Genomic DNA, 19541 nt, shown 5'->3' with positions numbered 1-19541 from the left:
ATAGAAGACAAAATATTATTCAAATTGTAACATGAAACATCTGAGAAAAATCTGTTATCTTGTTAGTGTAGGTAGCTAGATTTTAATAAAAGAGAGACAGAGCAAAGCTGGCTAAGCTTAATTAGGTCAGAAGCTGTAGCCTCGCACACTGTCCAGGGGACGGGGGCATCATCGGCCCTCGGACCTAATCCCTGAAGTGGGCAGGAAGGATTGTTACTGTTCATTAACCAGATTACTGTGGGGTAAGGGTGGAACAGGAGGGAAATTCCTCTGCTGGGCACATGCCCGGTAGAAGGCCATAAGATGGTGACCGTAAGGGGGTGGAGCCTAGCCTGGGAAAAGGATTGGATCGGATAAGGGACACAGAACCCTAGAGGGTCCAGGAAATGGATTGGCTAAGGGGAGGTCCCAGTGCAAGCCCATGAGGGACTGGTCAGTTTGAAAGGGCGCCTGGTTCCTTCCCAAGCCCCAGATCTTATCATCAGAGCCTAACAAAGTCCTCTGGCCCCAGTACTGTGTTCATTTGCATGTTCCGTCTCTGAGGCAGGCAGGTGGGCCTAGCAGCCCTGCAGGCTACAACCCCTGCCCCAAGCGAGAGCCTGGCAGCCGTGCCAGCTCTAGCAGGAGGATGGGCACTGAGCACAGCCAGCCAGTGCAGCCGGGAACAGAGGCTGAGCCGGCTGGTGGGGTCAGACTGAGAGGGACTGCACAAACGGCACACTGTTTCTGGACTCTGGACCTACTACTGTGCCTGATGATGACAAGGCCAGACTCCTTCCACAGTGGGACAGACTGAGATAAGACGGGGGATCTGGGGGCTGTCCTTTATTTCTGCTTCCATACACCTCCCCATTAGACCTCGTCCTCCCATGTGAGGATCCTCCAAAATGCTTTCCTTGCCACTCTGAAAGAATGCCATTTCCACTGACAATGAACTCAGTTAAAATAAAACTGGTACCTGGCAAAGGCACATATACTTTTGAAAATATGATACTATATAAAAATTATTGCCATGTACAATGTTTTTAAAGAAAAGATTATGTGTTTTCAAAAAAGATTAAAAACAAACACAATAAATATACAGACTGATTTATATAGTTTAGCCTTTGTTGTGTCAAACATAATAGAATGATACCAAGAATCACATTCATAGCAAATTGCTATTATGTTCTTCAATAAAACTACTTATTTAAAAATTGTTTCACTACAAATGACCAATAGATATAGGAAAAAATGCTCATCATCACTAACTAGTCGAGAAATGCAAATCAAAACTACAATGAGATACCACCTCACACCTGTTAGATTAGCTATTATCAAAAGACAGGTAATAGCAAATATTGGAGAGGCTGTGGAGAAAAAGGAATCCTCATTCACTGTTGGTGGGAATGTAAATAGTACAACTGTAAATAGTATAATTATGGAGGAAAGTATGGTGGTTCCTCAAAAAATTAAGAGTAGAACTACCATATGACCCAGCAATCCCTCTACTGGGTATATACCCACAAAACTTGAAAACACTGGTACGTAAAGACACAGGCACCCCCATGTTCATTGCAGCCTTGTTCACAGTGGCCAAGACATGGAAACAATAAAAAAGCCCTTCAATAGATGATTGGATAAAAAAGATGTGGTACATATACACTATGGAATACTACTCAGCCATAAGAAATGATGACATTGGATCATTTATGACAACATGGATGGATCTTGATAACATTATGCTGAGTGAAATAAGTAAATCAGAGAAAGCTAAGAACTGTATGATTCCATACATAGGTGGGACACAAAGTTGAGACTCATGGATATAGACAGGTGCAGTGGTGACCAGGGGGAAGGGAGGGGTGAAGAGAAAGGGGGTTGGGGGAAGGAGAGGGGCTTAAAGAGAAACAAAATGTAGGGTGACAGAAGATGATTTGACTTTGGGTGATGGGTATACAGCATCATCGACTGTCCAAACGATGTGGAGATGCTTTCTCTAAATCTATGTACTCTGATTGAACAATGTCACCCTGTTAAATTTAATTGTCTAAATAAATAAAAAAAAATAATAAAAATCCTTTCACTATAACATTTTAGAAATTCTCTGGATTTTATTTCATATTTAAACAGAGCACTATACAGTTAAAAAAATACTTAAATGCATCTATCATGCATTCAATTTTGAGATGATTGGTTACAAAAAACAGATTTAGAAATTAGTACAGGTTAAAGCCTAGATTCATAATGGGAAACACAGAAAATATTTTCATTCATTTTGCAAAGCTACCATTAATTATATTAAAAAGGGATTTTCATACTCTGGCTTTTCTTCAAATCTTATAAATCTTTTGCCTTTTAGAAATGGTTTTCTCTGGTATGTTGGGTTGGAAATCAAACTACTAAGTGGTCACACATTACTGCAATACCTGAAGAATACAAAATATAATTTTTCTAAATAATGACATTCTAAGAAACCAATTGTACCCCCACATGATCAATGACAAAGTACACAAAGAGAAAACTCACATGAATTAGTTTAGCTTTGCCCCTCCAAAGAAGTGCCATTTAATTAATTATGTAATTAACTGACTTAATCACTCAAAATATTTTTTGAGCCCTTGTCCTGTGTCTTAGCACTAGGCTAGAAGATGGCAATCTAAAAACCTTAAAACCCAGTAAAGGGAGATTAATTTGTAAAGAATTTCCACTGCAATGCTAATAATGCTATGAGAGGAGGACCCACAGTCTACGGTGCAGGCAGAAAGGAAGGCACGTTGGGTTCTGTTCTACCCAGGGAGAAGGAAACCGGAAAGATTCAGAAAAAGATTTCTAGGACATGTGACATTCGAGCTGAACACTGAAAATTGAAAGGCTCTATTCCAGGGAAGAACATTGTAGGCAGCCAGAACAATGTGATCAGAATTAGGGAGTTAGGGAACAGCAAGCATGGCTTGCTTGGAAAACTCAAAGTAGTTCAGAAAATTGAAGTGAGGAGTGACGAGCTATAAAGTAGCCAGCGATCAAGTCATAGAAGACTTTATGTTATGCTGAGTAACTTGGATTATATCCTCTATGCATTTACTAGCCGTTGAAGGACAGTGACATGATCAAATTTCATTTTAGAAAGACCATTTTGATGACAGTTTGAAAAAGGAGGACGAGGAAGGAATAAGTCACTTCTGAGGCACTCAGATGAGATGATGGACTGATCAAAGGCAGTAACGGTACCATGATGGACGAGTGAAGGCCATGAACAACATTTGGAAAGTAGAGTTGAGACAGAGAAGAATTTTGATTCCTTTTAGTTTTCTGAAGCAGGAACTGGATAGTACCGTTCACAAACATAATGACAAGATTCAGGATCTATGACGGATGGATGATAAGCTCAGTCTAGAGCCTGCTGAGTTTCAAGCTGCCTCTGAGCCAGCTGGACAGAGATAACCAGGAGAATCCTGAGCTAAAAAAACTGAATGGGGTCTCATCTTTATAGAGATTGTTGAAGTCACTGAAGTATGCATGGGACGAATGTGTCAAATTAAAATAATTTGAGGCTATCATATTATATATAAGCTTATTAAAGATTGTTTCTACACTCAGAGCACACTTGTATATGTTTATGTTCTCAATAAATATAAAATAAATTGGTTGACAAGTTACAGAGTCTTTATATGAAGAGATAATATCTATGTCTGCTAACAGGATCATTACTTAATGGCTAAAATATTTTAAAATAAACATTCTGATGATGCTACTCTGATGACAGTATAACATAAACCCCTATGCAAATGCTTTAGTTGATCTTTATAGTATATCCTTTTACCAAGATAATATTATCTGAAAGATAGAGTCAGATGACCATCCTTTCCGTCAAAGACTTACCAGGAAGATGGAAAATCTGAGTAGACGTGACTTTGAAAAAGAGTCATTTCCCTAACTGAGCTGGACATACACCAGAAACAAATAGACATGACAACAGCAGCACTGAAAGGGAAATAGCATAAAATCTGTTTACATGAGTAAATGCTGAGTAGGGCCACAGGAAAAGTAAAATTCTGGTGGAATGAAGGCGAGACGTCTTCCTGGAGAAGGCAATTTTCACCAGGTCTAGAAAGTTATTAAGTTTCTGACAAACAGAATAGTGATCAAAGACAAAAAGGAAGAAATCAAAACTTCCATGAGTAAATAGTAAAACAACTAGTGTGAGCAGTCTGTACACAACTGGAGGGCTGGGAAACCAGGTGCACAAAGCTTCTTAGAAAACAGGCTAAAGAGTTTCATCTGCTATGACCGCGCATCACCAGAAACTCCCGAGAAGGAAAAGGATGAAACGCTTTAATTATAAATTCACGTGATTCTAATTTTTTTGTACCATAACATCAGACAACAAATGAAACTAGTATGTTTTCAGTATAAGTACACACTTAAACAACACTGGTGTTGAAAGAGTTTCTGATTTAGTTATTCTTAGCATGGTTATATAGGGCATCTCAAAATCTCAATTCTGGTAATGTCAATATGCCCATCATTCAGAATCTGTCAAACTTGAAAGCAACACCTTCTTCCCTAAAAGAAGCATCTGCTTATCCTTATGTTCCTTCAAGTCTGTGCCAGGAAAGCAAGCACAGTTTTATGTATACAACTCTGAGCTCCTTAATGTTAAGCTATGAAATACTGTCGATAAATATTATGGCAAAATTGCTCATGGACAATTAAACTGAAGGCTTTTTAGGCTTTAAAAAAACTACGAGCTTTATTAATCTCTAACTTAAATTGATAACCTTTGGGCCTGAATGTCCAAAAGCTAAATAAGATTTCCACACAGATGTCAAAAACAATGTATCCACTCAATATTCTTTCTTTAACAAGTGGCTCATTCTTGACATCCTCACTGCTGTGAATACTGTCCGAGAAGCGGAAACTCCCTGGATTAGCAACTACAACATGGGACTTCTAACTTGGCCCTTCCATGAATTTTCGTGCAACCCTGAACAAGACAACTTCTGAGCCTTTGGCTCATTTTGGTTTCTTCTATCAAAGCAGGAAATTAAAGCAAGATGATCACTAAGATACCTTTAACAAAATTCCATGATTCTTCTCATCCTTTATCCCAGTATTACCGAGTTTTGCCCATTTTTTGTCTATAGAAATATTTTACATGCATTTTAATTTTCTATTTCCATTGTCATCATATGATCGCAGGTCTTTAGGAACCAATTTCCTTAGTTACCTTTCTACCAGGATCTCTACACCCTGATTGATACTACATACACTGTGTATCTTATATTCTTCCTCCGCTCTGTTCTGTACATTGAGTGCAGAGGTAAATCAATCACACTATCCTTTCGGTGACCTGGTATCACTATTAGCTGGGCATGATGGTTCTTATTTGTTTATTTTTTTTCCTGTGCATTCCCAATCCCTCTCTCATTCCCCTTCATCTTGTGGCTCACTTGAAGATGTGATATATCCTTTGAGATATATACATATTCGTCTATGTTTCTATGCTATAGACCAAATCTCCTTACTTTTTTTTTTACAGGGACAAAGAGAGAGTCAGAGAGAGGGACAGACGGGACAGACAGACAGGAACAGAGAGAAATGAGAAGCATCAATCATCAGTTTTTCCTTGCGACACCTTAGTTGCTCATTGATTGCTTTCCCACATGTGCCTTGACTGCGGGCCTTCAGCAGACCGAGTGACCCCCTGGCTCAAGCCAGCGACCCTGGGTCCAAGCTGGTGAGCTTCTTGCTCAAGCCAGATGAGCCCGCCTCAAGCTGGCAACCTCGGGGTCTCGAACCTGGGTCCTCGGCATCCCAGTTCGACGCTCTATCCACTGCGCCACCGCCTGGTCAGGCTCTTCTTACTTTTTAAATACAAACCCTATTTTATAGATCTAGCTGCTTGTAACTACATCTTCACATGTAAATACATGTTGCTTAGTGACGTGTAGCTTTCCACAGATGTACCTACCATGTTTTACCTATCCATTTCTTTAGTGACAGACACCAAAGCTGCCTCTACTTCCCTACTTCTATTGATAGTCTTACTCCCCAGAGATAATCACTAATTTCAAGTTAGGGTATATCATTCCTGGAAATGTCTTTATTTTATTCTTTTACTATATAAACTGATATAGATATATTCTGAATATATATGGGATCTATAACAGAATATACAGGATGCGGCAAATGTAGGTTTACAATTGTTTGTATGAAAAATAATACAATAATGAATAAATAATACAAGAATAAACACTGTTTCTCATACAACTGAAAACCTACTTTTGCCCCACCCTCTATATCCATAATCAATAGACACTATTATTTAAAAACATTTAAAATGTATATAAATTGCATCATTCTTTGAGCTCCTTTTGCACTTGTCATTACATTCCCCATTATATTCTTGACACTGATAACTGGGTGTGAAAAAGTATCACATTACTTCAACGTGCATTTTCCTACTATGACTTTTGAAATATTTAATATTGTTTGCCCAATGTTCTAAGAAACTCTGGTCTATGTTAAATCAATCCTTGGAAAACTGTTAATTATTGTTTTACCACCCAGAATGAGTTCAGTGTTTTCTTAAGTGATTTGTGCGGATATGAAAAGGAAGTAGATTCTGAAGTACCCTGGTTAAAACCACAATGACGTCTGTAGTAGGTCCCCAAATTCTGGTCCATTGAAACTTTATTTGGAAACAGGGACTTTGTAGAAGTCGTTTAGGTAAAGATCTCCAGATGAATCATGCAAGACTAGGGTGGGCTCTGAGTGCTGAAACCTGTTTGCTTATAAAGGAGGAGAGGACAGAGCTGGAGAGACAGAAAGCAAGTAAAGATAAAGGTCGAAAGAGATTCGAGTTATGCTGCCAGAAGCCAAGAAACATCTGAAGCCACCAGCAGCTTAGAGGCAAGGAGAGATTCTCCCCAGAGCCCACAGAGGGAGCGTGGCTCTCCTAACCCCTCGATTGCACATTTCTAGCCTCCAGAACTATGAGGAATGCATTTCCGTTGTTTTTGTTATGGCAGGTGGGAAACTAATACAACCTCTATGTTGCTAAATTCTCAGAACTCATTGTGCTTTATCTATTATAAGCACTGGACTCAGCAGTCACTCCTTCCTCCTTGATATACTTCTTTCTCTTGGCTTCTACACATATTACAATTTAAAGATATTTATAAATGACTGCAGCACGGAACAAAACCTTCCAAGTCTATACTTCTTTTATTATTATTATTATTATTATTACTATTATTGAGAGGCGGGAAGGCAGTGAGACAGACTACTGCATGCACCCCGACCAGGATCCACCTGGCAAGCTGCTACCAAGCAATGCTCTGCCCATTTGGGGCTGCTGCTCCATTGCTCAGCAACCGAGCTATTTTAGCAGCTGAGGTGAGGCCATGGAGCCATCCTCAGTGCCTGGGGCCAACTTGCTTGAACCATTTGGACCATGGCTGCAAGAGAGAAAGAGAGAGAGAAAGAGAGAGAAGGGGAAAAGGGAGGGGTAGAGAAGCAGATGGAGAAGCAGATGGCTGCTTCTCCTGTGTGCTCTGACCAGGAATCGAACCTGGGACTTCCACACACCAGGCCGACACTCCACTGCTAAGCCAGCTGGCCAGGGCCCCAAGTCTACACTTCTTAATTTTAAATATCATAAGTGAAAGAAACTTTTAAAAGTGACAAAAGTTTTTTTTGGTCATTTGGAGTTTTTCCTGTGAAGTCTATTAATGCAATGATTATGAGACCCCCGCACCACAATATGTAAGTACCGTATTAAAGTGCCTGATTTTCAAAACCCCTTATTGGTTTCCTTCTCTTCCTCTTCCCTGTCTCACTTCTCCACTCCCTCTAACGGTGCTCCTGGCATTCCATCTGAATCAACTACTGTATATGCTCAGAACCTTTTGCTCAGGGTCTGCTTGTGAGGCATCCAAAGAAAGACAAGTCTAGAAAACTTATCTAAGGAAATTGACTTTCTTCTCTAAGCACTAGTTGTACCATCAGGAAACATCCCTTCATGTATATATGTATGTGTGCGTGTGTGCATGTATGTGTGTGTGCATGCGCGCACGCATGTGTGTGTATAAACACACAACAGCTGCCTTCTGACTAAGTTTTGATTTCAGTCTCTTCCCACCCCAACAGACCGTACATACAAAACACTATTGACAGAAACTTAAAAGGGCGGAAAAAAACACCCACGGGGAAAATGATGGCATCTTTAATTCCTCTGAGGAAAAAGACTAAAAGAACAAAATTCATTTTTAGAAATACCTAAGTTGTTTTCGGAGCTGCTGGAGTTCTGCACTTTGTTCAGTCACTGTTTTCAGAAACTGCTTGTTAGTCTGCCACAAAAAAAAAAAAAAGAAAGAAACATGTAGTATCAGAACATTTATAACTGCTTCTTTGGAGATTAACTATGGGGCCTATAAGTAGGAAAATAACATGAAGTCATGGTGATGATGAGGTTTTCTGAGGGTAGAACAGAACCCCGGCCCTCTGTGCCGCCTGACTGCTTCAGCGGGCCCTGCTTCCCGCCAGCCCACCTGCCCGAGTCTCCTCGCAGGGCTTCTCTGGCCACCTGTGGCCCCGCTCACCGGTCCGTGCAGAAGGCCCCAGGCGGCAGAATTCACATCCCCAGTCTGCTCTGGAAGGGAACCAGCATGCAAATACCCCCAACTCTCGTGTCCCCTAGTGGAGTGACTCTGAGCCGTGTCCTACACTGGCTTCCACAGTTCATTTGTGGGATTCAGTTTCAGGGACCCCCATGTTAATGTGCGTGATTAAGCCTTTCCTGGCTGCCTCTCTCCCCTTCCCAGCCTGGCTTCCCACTCCCCTATCCCTACTCCCCTATCGCCACTCCCCTACCGGTGCCTCCCTCCCACAGGTCTCCTGAGTGAGCCACAGGCCTTGGAACCTCGCCTGCCTCAGGGTCCGCTTGTGGAGGGAACTAAGGTGAGAGGTGAAGCAGGGGTCCAGGTGTGGAAAACTTTGTAAGGGAATTCTTTTCTTCTGTAAGTACCGCTTTGCCCATGTCTGGAAAAGTCCTTATCCCTCCCTGTGGGCCATGTCTGCAAGTCTAAAGGAGAGCCACCTTCTCTCTGCCCGACTTCTGTCCTTCCCACCCCCACGGACCACATGTCTCTCCAACAAAATCCCGGAGGCTGTTCTCACTGCGCGTCTCTCACTCTCTACCCAACTGCATTGACTTCACATTCTCAGTAACCTCTGTATTTCCCTCTGCCTGGGATGCCCCAGACTGCCAGCACTCACCCCTGCATACCCCACAGGGGCCACTCACCCAGGCAGGACTGACTGTTTCCTTTCTGCATTCGATAAACTTTACACACGCTTTTACAATGCACACTGCATTGTATTTAAAGTTTATGTGTTTCTGGTTACAAGCTGAGCCATTTTTTGAGGACCAGCTTCTCCCATGTCTGGCACATGATTTAGTTTATTCTAAGTGTTTAAACCTTTGAGGAATGAATGGATGGATGTCTTTATGGCCATGAAAGAGTGCCTATGGATTGCATCTTTATTTTTACTGTGGGGAGTAGACTACTGAAGACCAGAATTTAGTATTCACTTCACAGACCAAAATTTAAGAGACCAACTATCATCATGCAGAGAAAGAAAGATCAGTAGGTAAATTATACCACACCACCACCAACAACAATAGCAACAACAAGACCTGGGTGTGATACTGGGCCTGACATCAGGAAAGACATCTGGTTGTGTGCACATAACTGAAGCGCTGACTTAAAGAAGCCAGCCTTCTGTGTTACTCCACAAGGTCAAGCCATGTGTCAGGGGGAAGAAATTGATGAGAGATTTTTGGCTTTCCAATAATCAGAGTAGAAAGGAAAGGGCTATTAGGGGAAGTGTAATAACCCTTCCAGGGAATATTCAAAGCAGAGGCTAAACGATCATCTAACTGAAAAGCATTTAATAGAAGGATGTCTATTACATTTGGGGGAGTAGATGACCTTTAACATAATTTCAAATTCTCCTCTGAAGCAACTTCAATGACTTCAGCCCAAACTAATCCACGGCTCTGAATTCCTCTATAATGCCTGCATGGCACTATTAGTGTTTTATTATGTAGACTGCCTTGGCACCACCATAAGTAAGGTTTGTGTTTTTTATTACCTGGGGGTACCTTACAGATAATTGATGTAGAATAAGCGGACGTATAAATTGGAAGTGTGGATTTTAAGCAGCTAGTATTGGTAACTAACACATTTAATTTGGGAACGATCCTAGCAGGAGCTCCACAACTGCCTCTGAACACGGCCTTGCTCTGTATCGAGATCAGTCGCAAATGTGGAAGATTCTTAGAACGTGGAGCGGCACAGAGGTCTAAGGAAGCATTGTTTTCAGCCAGCACTTATTTCAGCACTTGATTTAACACTGATTACTTTGTAGTCTCTTCTGTTTTACCAAACAGACCAGGGCCCTGTGGGTAGATGCACTTTCTCTAGCAGCTAGAGACTCTGTAACAGTCAAAGACCTTAGTATGCAATTAACAAATATTTTTGAGTAATTTAGAGATGAGCAACTATCAAAGAAGAATAGGATTTCAGTAAAGAGAATCAGTGGGGAATGTGAACTCTGACTGTACCTATAGCCACAATAAATAAGCATAAACTTGTGCTTTTACATACCATTCAGGTGAGGGCATTTGACCTTCTGCATATTACTAACGTGGACTGGTCACAAGAGCAATTTTATTTACTTTGTTTATACTTATCAATTTATTGTGCATCCATAGAAACCTATTCATTTCATGAATTTATTCATGTAATCAGAAAACTTTTAAAAAGAAACTGTTTAATTTTTAAAGGGTACTTTTCTACCAATTGATTGTGACTGAAACTCGCCCCTTGGCTGTGCTCTGAGTGCTGAGACACACAAGATTGTCCCCATCACTCAGTTATGTCCCTTTATACTGAGCGGTCTTGTTTGATGCTCGTACGCACATTGAGAAAAACTCCTCTACTTTAAAGTTTCTCTTAATCCCTTTCCTTGTTTTAACCACAGTATGGTCTTTTATTTGTCTTTATAGCACAACTCTCATTTACCCATCTTGTCACTCCTTTAACACTGTCCTGTAACCATAGTTTAATTTTGGCCTGTAACAATAAATTGTGTGCCTTGGAAAATTTTAATGTATTTCCTGTGATTATTCAAATATTCTTTTCTTACAATTTGCATCACAATGATTTTGAGTTGTTTTTAATAACAGAGGGGCTCTGTTATATAATATAACAAAAAATCATACACTCCCACATTAGGGGATGTACTAAATAAAGAAATAATTTTGATGTTAAACTATTAATTCCATGTAGAAATAGGATTTCTCAATTAGGGATATTGGTAATTTTGTTCTGGATTTTGTTAATACTATTTTAAAGCCCTAAGAAGTGTATTATAGAAAAATATAAGTGACTAGAGATTCTAAATGTTAACATAAGTAAAAGAGGGTGAAACTGAGCTAATATTTTTACATGGTTAAAACAGAAAAACTTTAAAAAATAGACTAAAACTGGAAAATTTACTTTTGATGGTACAACTCAGCTATTAAACAAACACATTCTCATTAGGTACTAACAAGAATAAGCAGAGTAAGTAAGTAAAACAAAGAAAGGAAAGAGAGTAATTACCTGAGATGTGATAATCCTATTACTCAACAATGAGGTAAAATAAAACTCCAAGAAAGAAAAGAAAAGGGAAGGAAAAAGAGAAAGAAAAATATCTGAAAGAAAAGGAAAGAGAGGAAAAAATGGTAAAAAGAGAGCTGCGAGGGCTGATTATATTTGTTTAGGAAAAAATCATAGGAAAATTTAGGTGTACCAGCTAGTCCTGGTGGGTTCTTAGTGTCCTATTGTTGTTATTGTTTTAATGTTTATTGTACTGACTTTAGAGGGAGGCAGGGAGAGAGCGAGAGGGAGACAGGAACATCGATCTGTTCCTGCATGTGTCCTGTGAACCCTGTCATGTTATTAAACATGAAAGGGAAAGACAGACACAGAGAAAGAGTACTGCTTCCGTATTTTAATTTCCTGCAACAAGCATTTTGTTGTTGATTTACATTAGCATAAAAAAATACTTAGAGGGCTCAAAAGATGGCAGCGGAGTAGGCAGATGCATAGACGCCCAGCTCTCACCACCAAACTGTAATACAAATCAATTTAGGAAAAATCAGCATGAAAAACCAACTCTGAACTGCAAGGACAGCTCTCAAAAACCAAGGAGCAAAGAAGAAACCACAAGAATCCTGGTAAGGAGCACCTGAACCTCCTCTGCTTACCCAAACAGAGGGGGGGGGTGAGGCTGAGAGCCCAGAGAGGATCTCAGAGGGAAAGAGCAGAAACTACTGCTCACAGCCACTTGCCTGGCAACCAGGGAGCGAGGTGCGTTGAAAAGACCAGCTTATCTCCCAAGTGGAAAGGACAGGGAGACGGACAGACTGTGAGGGGCTGAGGAATGCAGGAAACGAACTAAAAAAGCTGACTCATCTGTGCTGGAGGCGGCCATAGCTGGGGGAGGGACTGAACCTTTCACAAAACAGAGCTGAACAGAAACAGCTCAATCATATCATAGCTGAAAACTTCCCTAAATTAACGCAAGAGAAACTCTCACAAATCCAAGAAGCACAGAGGACTCCATTAAAGAGAAACCCAAAGAAACCTACACCAAGACACATCATAATTAAAATACCAAAGCTAAGCGATAAAGAGAAAATATTAAAAGCTGCAAGAGAAAAAAAAGTTATCACCTACAAAGGAGCCCCCATAAGGATGACATCTGACTTCTCAACAGAAACACTTGAGGCCAGAAGGGAATGGCAAGAAATATTCAAAGTAATGCAGAACAAGAACCTACAACCAAGACTACTTTATCCAGCAAGGCTATCATTTAAAATCGAAGGAGAAATAAAAAGCTTCCCAGACAAAAAACAACTCAAGGAATTCATTACAACTAAACCAATGCTGCAGGAAATGTTAAGGGGCCTGTTGTAAACATATCAAAGTGGGAAAAGAATATAGCAAAAAAAGGAATACACCTTTAAAGAAGAAAATGGCAATAAACAACTACATATCAATAATAACCTTAAATGTAAATGGATTAAATGATCCAATCAAAAGACATAGGGTAGCTGCATGGATAAGAAAACAGGACCCATACATATGTTGTCTACAAGAGACACACCTTAGAACAAAAGACACACATAGATTGAAGGTAAAAGGATGGAAAAAAACGTTTCATGCAAACGGAAATGAAAAAAAAGCTGGGGTAGCAATACTTATATCAGACAAATTGGACTTTAAAACAAAGGATATAGTAAGAGATAAAGAAGGCCACTACATAATGATAAAGGGGGTAATCCAACAGGAAGATATAACTATTATAAATATCTATGCACCTAATATAGGAGCACCTAAATATATAAAGCAGACTTTGATGGATTTAAAGGGCGAGATCAACAGCAATACTATAATAGTAGGGGATTTCAATACCCCACTAACATCACTAGATAGATCCTCAAGAAAGAAAATTAACAAAGAAACAGCAGACTTATTGGAAACACTAGATCAACTCGATTTAATATCTTAAATCGAGAACCTTTCACCCTAAAGCAGCAGAATATACATTCTTTTCATGTGCTCATGGTACATTCTCTAGGATAGACCACATGTTAGGGCACAAAAGTGCTCTCAACAAATTTAAGAAGACTGAAATCGTATCAAGCACTTTCTCCGATCACAACAGCATGAAACTAGAAATGAATCACAACAGAAAAGCTCAAAAATTCTCAAACACATGGAAGCTAAATAGCAGGTTGTTAAATAATGAATGGATTGAGAATGAGATCAAAGAAGAAATAAAAAAATTCCTAGAAACGAATGACAATGAGCATACAACAACTCAAAATTTATGGGACACAGCGAAAGCAGTGCTGAGTGGGAAGTTCATAGCACTACAGGCACACTTTCAGAAGCTAGAAAAAGCTCAAATAAACAACTTAACCCTGCATCTAAAAGAATTAGAAAAAGAAAAGCAAGTAAAGCCCAAATGTAGTAGAAGGAAGGAAATAATAAAGATCAGAGCAGAAATAAATGACATAGAGGCTAAAGAAACAATACAGAAGATCAATGAAACTAGGAGCTGGTTCTTTGAAAAGGTAAATAAGATTGATGGACTTTTAACTAGACTCACCAAGAAAAAGAGAGAGAGGACTCAAATAAATAAAATCAGAAATGAGAGAGGAGAAATAACAATTGACACAAGAGAAATACAAAATATTGTAAGAAAATACTATGAAGAACTGTATGCCAAAAAACTAGACAACCTAGATGAAATGGACAAATTCCTTGAAACATACAATCTTCCAAAAATCAATCTGGAAGAATCAGAAAACCTAAACAGACCGATTACAACAAAGGAGATCGAAACAGTTATCAAAAAACTCCCAACAAAGAAAAGTCCAGGGCCCGATGGCTTCACAAGTGAATTCTACCAAATATTCAAAGAAGAACTAACTCCTATCCTTCTCAAACTATTTCAAAAAATTCAAGAGGAAAGAAGACTTCCAAGCTCCTTTTATGAGGCGAGTATAATTCTGATTCCAAAACCAGGCAAAGACAACACAAAGAAAGAAAATTATAGGCCAATATCTCTGATGAATATAGATGCTAAAATCTTCAACAAAATATTAGCAAACCGGATCCAACAATATTTGGAAAAAATCATACACCATGATCAAGTGGGATTTATTCTGGGGAGGCAAGGCTGGTACAATATTCGTAAATCAATCAATGTGATTCATCACATAAACAAAAAGAAGGAGAAAAACCATATGATAATTTCAATAGATGCAAAAAAAGCATTTGATAAAATCCAGCACCCATTCATGATCAAAACTCTCAGCAAAGTGGGAATACAGGGAACATACCTCAACATGATAAAAGCCATCTATGAGAAACCCACAGCCAACATCATACTCAATGGGCAATAATTAAAAGCAATACCCTTAAGATCAGGAACAAGGCAGGGGTGCCCCCTTTCACCACTCTTATTTAACATGGTCCTGGACGTCCTAGCCACAGCAATCAGACAAGAAGAAGAAATAAAAGAATTCAAGTTGGAAAAGAAGAAGTAAAACTATCATTATTTGCAGATGATATGATATTGTATATAGAAAACCCTAAAGTCTCAGTCAAAAAGCTACTGGACCTGATAAATGAATTCAGCAAAGTGGCAGGATATAAAATCAATACTCAGAAATCAGAGGCATTTTTATACACCAACAATGAACAGTCAGAAAGAGAAATTAAGGAAACAATCCCCTTCACAATTACAACCAAAAAAATAAAGTACTTAAGAATAAACTAAACCAAGGAGACTAAAGACTTGTACTCGGAAAATTACAAAGCATTGATAAAAGAAATCAAGGAAGATACAAACAAGTGGAAGCATATACCGTGCTCATGGTTAGGAAGAATAAACATCATTAAAATGTCTTATTACCCAAAGCAATCTATAAATTCAATGCAATACCAATTAAAATACCAATGACATACTTCAAAGATATAGAACACATATTCCAAAAATTTATATGGAACCAAAAGAGAACACGAATAACCTCAGCAATCTTAAAAAAAGAAGAATAAAGTGGGAGGTATCACACTTCCTGATATCAAGTTATACTACAAGGCCATTGTACTGAAAACAGCCTGGTACTGGCATAAGAACAGGCATACAGATCAAGGGAAGAGAACAGAGAACCCAGACATAAACCCACAGTTCTATGGACAACTGATATTTGACAAAGGAGGCAAGGAAATACAATGGAGTAAAGACAGCCTCTTTAACAAATGGTGTTGGGAAAATTGGACAGCTACCTGCAAAAAAATGAAACTAAATCAACAGCTTACACCACTCACAAAAATAAACTCAAAATGGATAAAAGACTTAAATGTAAGCCGTGAAACCATAAGCTTCTTAGAAGAAACCATAGGCAGTAAGCTCTCCGACATCTCTCGGAGCAATATATTTGCCGATTTATCTCCATGGGGAAGTGAAATAAAAGACAGGATAAACAAATGGGACTATATCAAACTAAAAAGCTTTTGCACAGCTAAAGACAACAAGAACAGAATAAAAAGACAAACTACACAATGGGAGAACATATTTGACAATACGTCTGATAAGGGGTTAATAACCAAAATTTATAAAGAATTCGTAAATCTCAACACCAGGAAGACAAACAATCCAATCCAAAAATGGGCAAAAGAGATGAATAGACACTTCTCCAAAGAGGACATACAGATAGCCAACAGGCATATGAAAAAATGCTCAACATCACTAATCATTAGAGAAATGCAAATTAAAACCACAATGAGATATCACCTCACACCAGTCAGAATGGCGCTCATCAACAAAACACAGAATAAGTGCTGGCGAGGATGTGGAGAAAAGGGAACCCTCCTGCACTGCTGGTGGGAATGCAGACTGGTGCAGTCTCTGTGGAAAACAGTATGGAGATTCCTCAAAAAACTGAAAATCAAACTGCCATTTGACCCAGCTATCCCACTTTTAGGAATATACCCCAAGGACACCATAGAACGGCTCCAAAGGAGAAATGCACCCCCATGTTTGTGGCAGCATTGTTCACAATAGCAAAGATCTGGAAACAACCCAAGTGTCCGTCAGAGGACGAGTGGATTAAAAAGCTTTGGTACATATATACTATGGAGTACTACTCAGCCATAAGAAATGATGACATCGGATCCTTTACAACAACATGGATGGACCTTGATAACATTATACGGAATGAAATAAGTAAATCAGAAAAAAAACTAAGAACTATATGAATCCATACATCGAAGGGACATAAAAATAAGACTCAGAGACATGAACAAGAATGTGATGGCAACAGGGGTGGGGGGTGGGGGGAGGTGGATGGAGTGAAGAAGGAGAGAGGGGTTGGGGGAGGGGAGGGCACAAAGAAAACCAGATAGAAGGTGACAGAAGACAATTTAACTTTGGGGGAGGGGTATACAGCACAATCAAATGTCAAAATAATCTAGAAATGTTTTCTCTCAACATATGTACCCTGATTTATCAATGTCACTGCATTAAATTTAATAAATAAATTTTAAAAAAAAAACCACAAATACTTAGAGTGACAATTTCTGGTTTATATAAATAAATACTCTAAATGAATGTCTTCACTTACCATTTCTACGTTTTCATTCCTAACATGAAGCTCACTGGTCGGTTGTTGAAAACTGGTCATCTGATCCTATAGTAAAAAAGGTAGAGGAGGTACATATATAGCATTTGGTTTGCAGCTCTTCTTTAAAATTAAACTAAAATCAAGTTTAAAATCATTATGTCTAAGTTTAGATCAGATCAGAGGTATTTCTTCTATTATTGTATGAATTAAAAGTTGAAGAAATGATACATTTTAAAATAAATGATTACAAAATTAAATAAGGTGGTGATATGAAAACCAAAGCAGTTATTTGCTTTTGTGTGTTTGTGTGTATGTGTGTGTATGTGTATGTGTGTGTGTGTGAAAACATAATCTAGAAATCAGTTCATCAGTGAACAGACATGCTAGAGAAGTCTTTTCCGACACTGGAAAGCCACATTCAAACCTTTTCAAAACCTACAATGCAAAACATGGCACTGGAGTCACAGCCGCCCCTCCTCAACCCAGTTTTCAAAATTCTCACAGCTTGAATGCCACAAGATTTAAGTTGCTTGATTATTTGTTATGCTCCTATTAAACATTACATGTGCAGGTGACAGAGAGTTGGGAGGTGCTGTTAATGTGTCAGATGACAGAATTAAAGATTAAAAATAAATGGGAAAATGAGAACAAAGAATTATTTGTAAAGTATTGTAAAGCTAGAGTGCAAACATAATCTTATTCAGGTGAAAAAAAGAAAAAGAAAAGAAAAGTAATGGCTTAGATGACTGACCTAAACAAGAAAACACCTTAAATAACTTACTTATGTTAGAAATAGTTTCTAGAACTCAGAGATAAGTTTTATGAACAAGACCACATGGGTTATTTTCCATACTGGGCATATAGAAAAAAGTTACTGAGTAAACTATAAAGCATCACAGAAGTATTATTATGACTTCTTTTGGTAGAAATTCCCAATTACAAATAGTTGCTTTCTCAAAATGCTACAGAAAAGCCATCAGAATTGGAATTATTCCATAGTTTTCAACGTACTCAGCAGAAAAAGGGGAAAAAAGGATAAAGGAGGCAGATTTTTCCAATGGAATGGACAGAATTGTGAAATAGTGAATTCTTGTCAACAGAAGTATAACGCGAAAGCTAGATGGCCACTTTGGAAGAATATAAAACGATTCTTGCTTTGGATAGTAAGACGTCTTTAAGGAACCAGTAAGATTCCTTCCTATTGTAAGATTTTATTCTGGTTAATTTATGTTAGACAAGCCTGACATCCATTTTAGTAAAAGGTTCCATGTAAAGGTGTCCATTTTCATTTTACATGGCATTGTCATTATAGTTAAGCAGGTTTCTTCGTTGGACATAATCCAATGCACAGATTTTGTCTTTTTTAAGCCAGGTAGGACATCAAGAACATAAAAGCTTTAGAGGCCCATTTAAAAATAATAATCTAATAGCTGCTTCGTAACACCAAACACAGTTTTCATGTTAACCACATTCTAAAACCCAGTGTATAGCAGGAACTGTTCCAGTGATTTGTTTCAAAGATTCCTAAGCATCCAAGATCTCTTTTTTGTCAACATAAATGACACACTAGAAACTTATGCATTCCTCCCCAAAGCTCAGTTTGTTTAAAATGTGATTTCATATTGATATACAAGAAGAGCATGAAATCCAACATTACCTTTTGCTTTTGATTTTCAACTAGATAAATTTGGGCCTCAGTCATATGTTCCTGGTAAAGCTTCTGCAGTTTGTTCAACTCCTGAGAAACAGTTTGCCAGAGCTCCACAGCCTGAATTTTTTCCTATGTAACAAAAAAATATTTGAGAATTCATTAAACTATTAGTAAGCTATCATATAGTACAAATTAATCATATCCTTTTCCAGAATGAATTCTTGCATATAAGTCATAAGTTAAAACAGAACTTCTACAAAAATAGTGTAATAATATTGTGGATGATATAAAGTTGTATTAATAACTTAGAGAATAAAACTAAAAGTGAAAATTGTTTTCTTTGAAAATTTTTTTTATTTAGGTTTTATAGGTAAAATTAAAACCCTTAGATCAGAGATAAGGATTAAACCACTCTCCTTGTTCCTCAACAAAGTGTAAGTCTTAGAAACTACTGACAAGAAAATTGCCCCCAGTAAAGTACAAGACTTCTTTTGTGATTGTAACAGTAATAAATGTTTATTGTAGGAAATTAGAAAAATACAAAAAATGGTGATGAAAATAAAAAGTATCTAAGATTTTACCAACTTGTAGAAAATATTGCTAACATCTGGATATAATAATTTTTAAATTTTATAATTAACCCAATAAATGTTGGGT

General features: G+C 38.3%; 1 protein-coding gene across 1 annotated transcript in view; it reads right to left on the bottom strand.

Moving 5' to 3' along the window:
- SCLT1 (sodium channel and clathrin linker 1) overlaps positions 1-19541 on the bottom strand; it is a 98512-nt gene that overhangs the window by 58351 nt on the left and 20620 nt on the right. Inside the window, exons 7-9 of the mRNA XM_066233206.1 lie at positions 18891-19013; positions 17234-17299; positions 8263-8333 (exon numbers count right to left, since the gene is read on the bottom strand). Of these exons, the coding sequence (XP_066089303.1) occupies positions 8263-8333; positions 17234-17299; positions 18891-19013 (260 nt within the window). The remainder of the gene's footprint in view (positions 1-8262; positions 8334-17233; positions 17300-18890; positions 19014-19541) is intronic.

This window comes from Saccopteryx bilineata, chromosome 1 (genome assembly GCF_036850765.1).
Source record: "Saccopteryx bilineata isolate mSacBil1 chromosome 1, mSacBil1_pri_phased_curated, whole genome shotgun sequence".
Taxonomy (NCBI): Eukaryota; Metazoa; Chordata; class Mammalia; order Chiroptera; family Emballonuridae; genus Saccopteryx; species Saccopteryx bilineata.
This window is presented reverse-complemented; position numbering and strand designations above follow the sequence as displayed.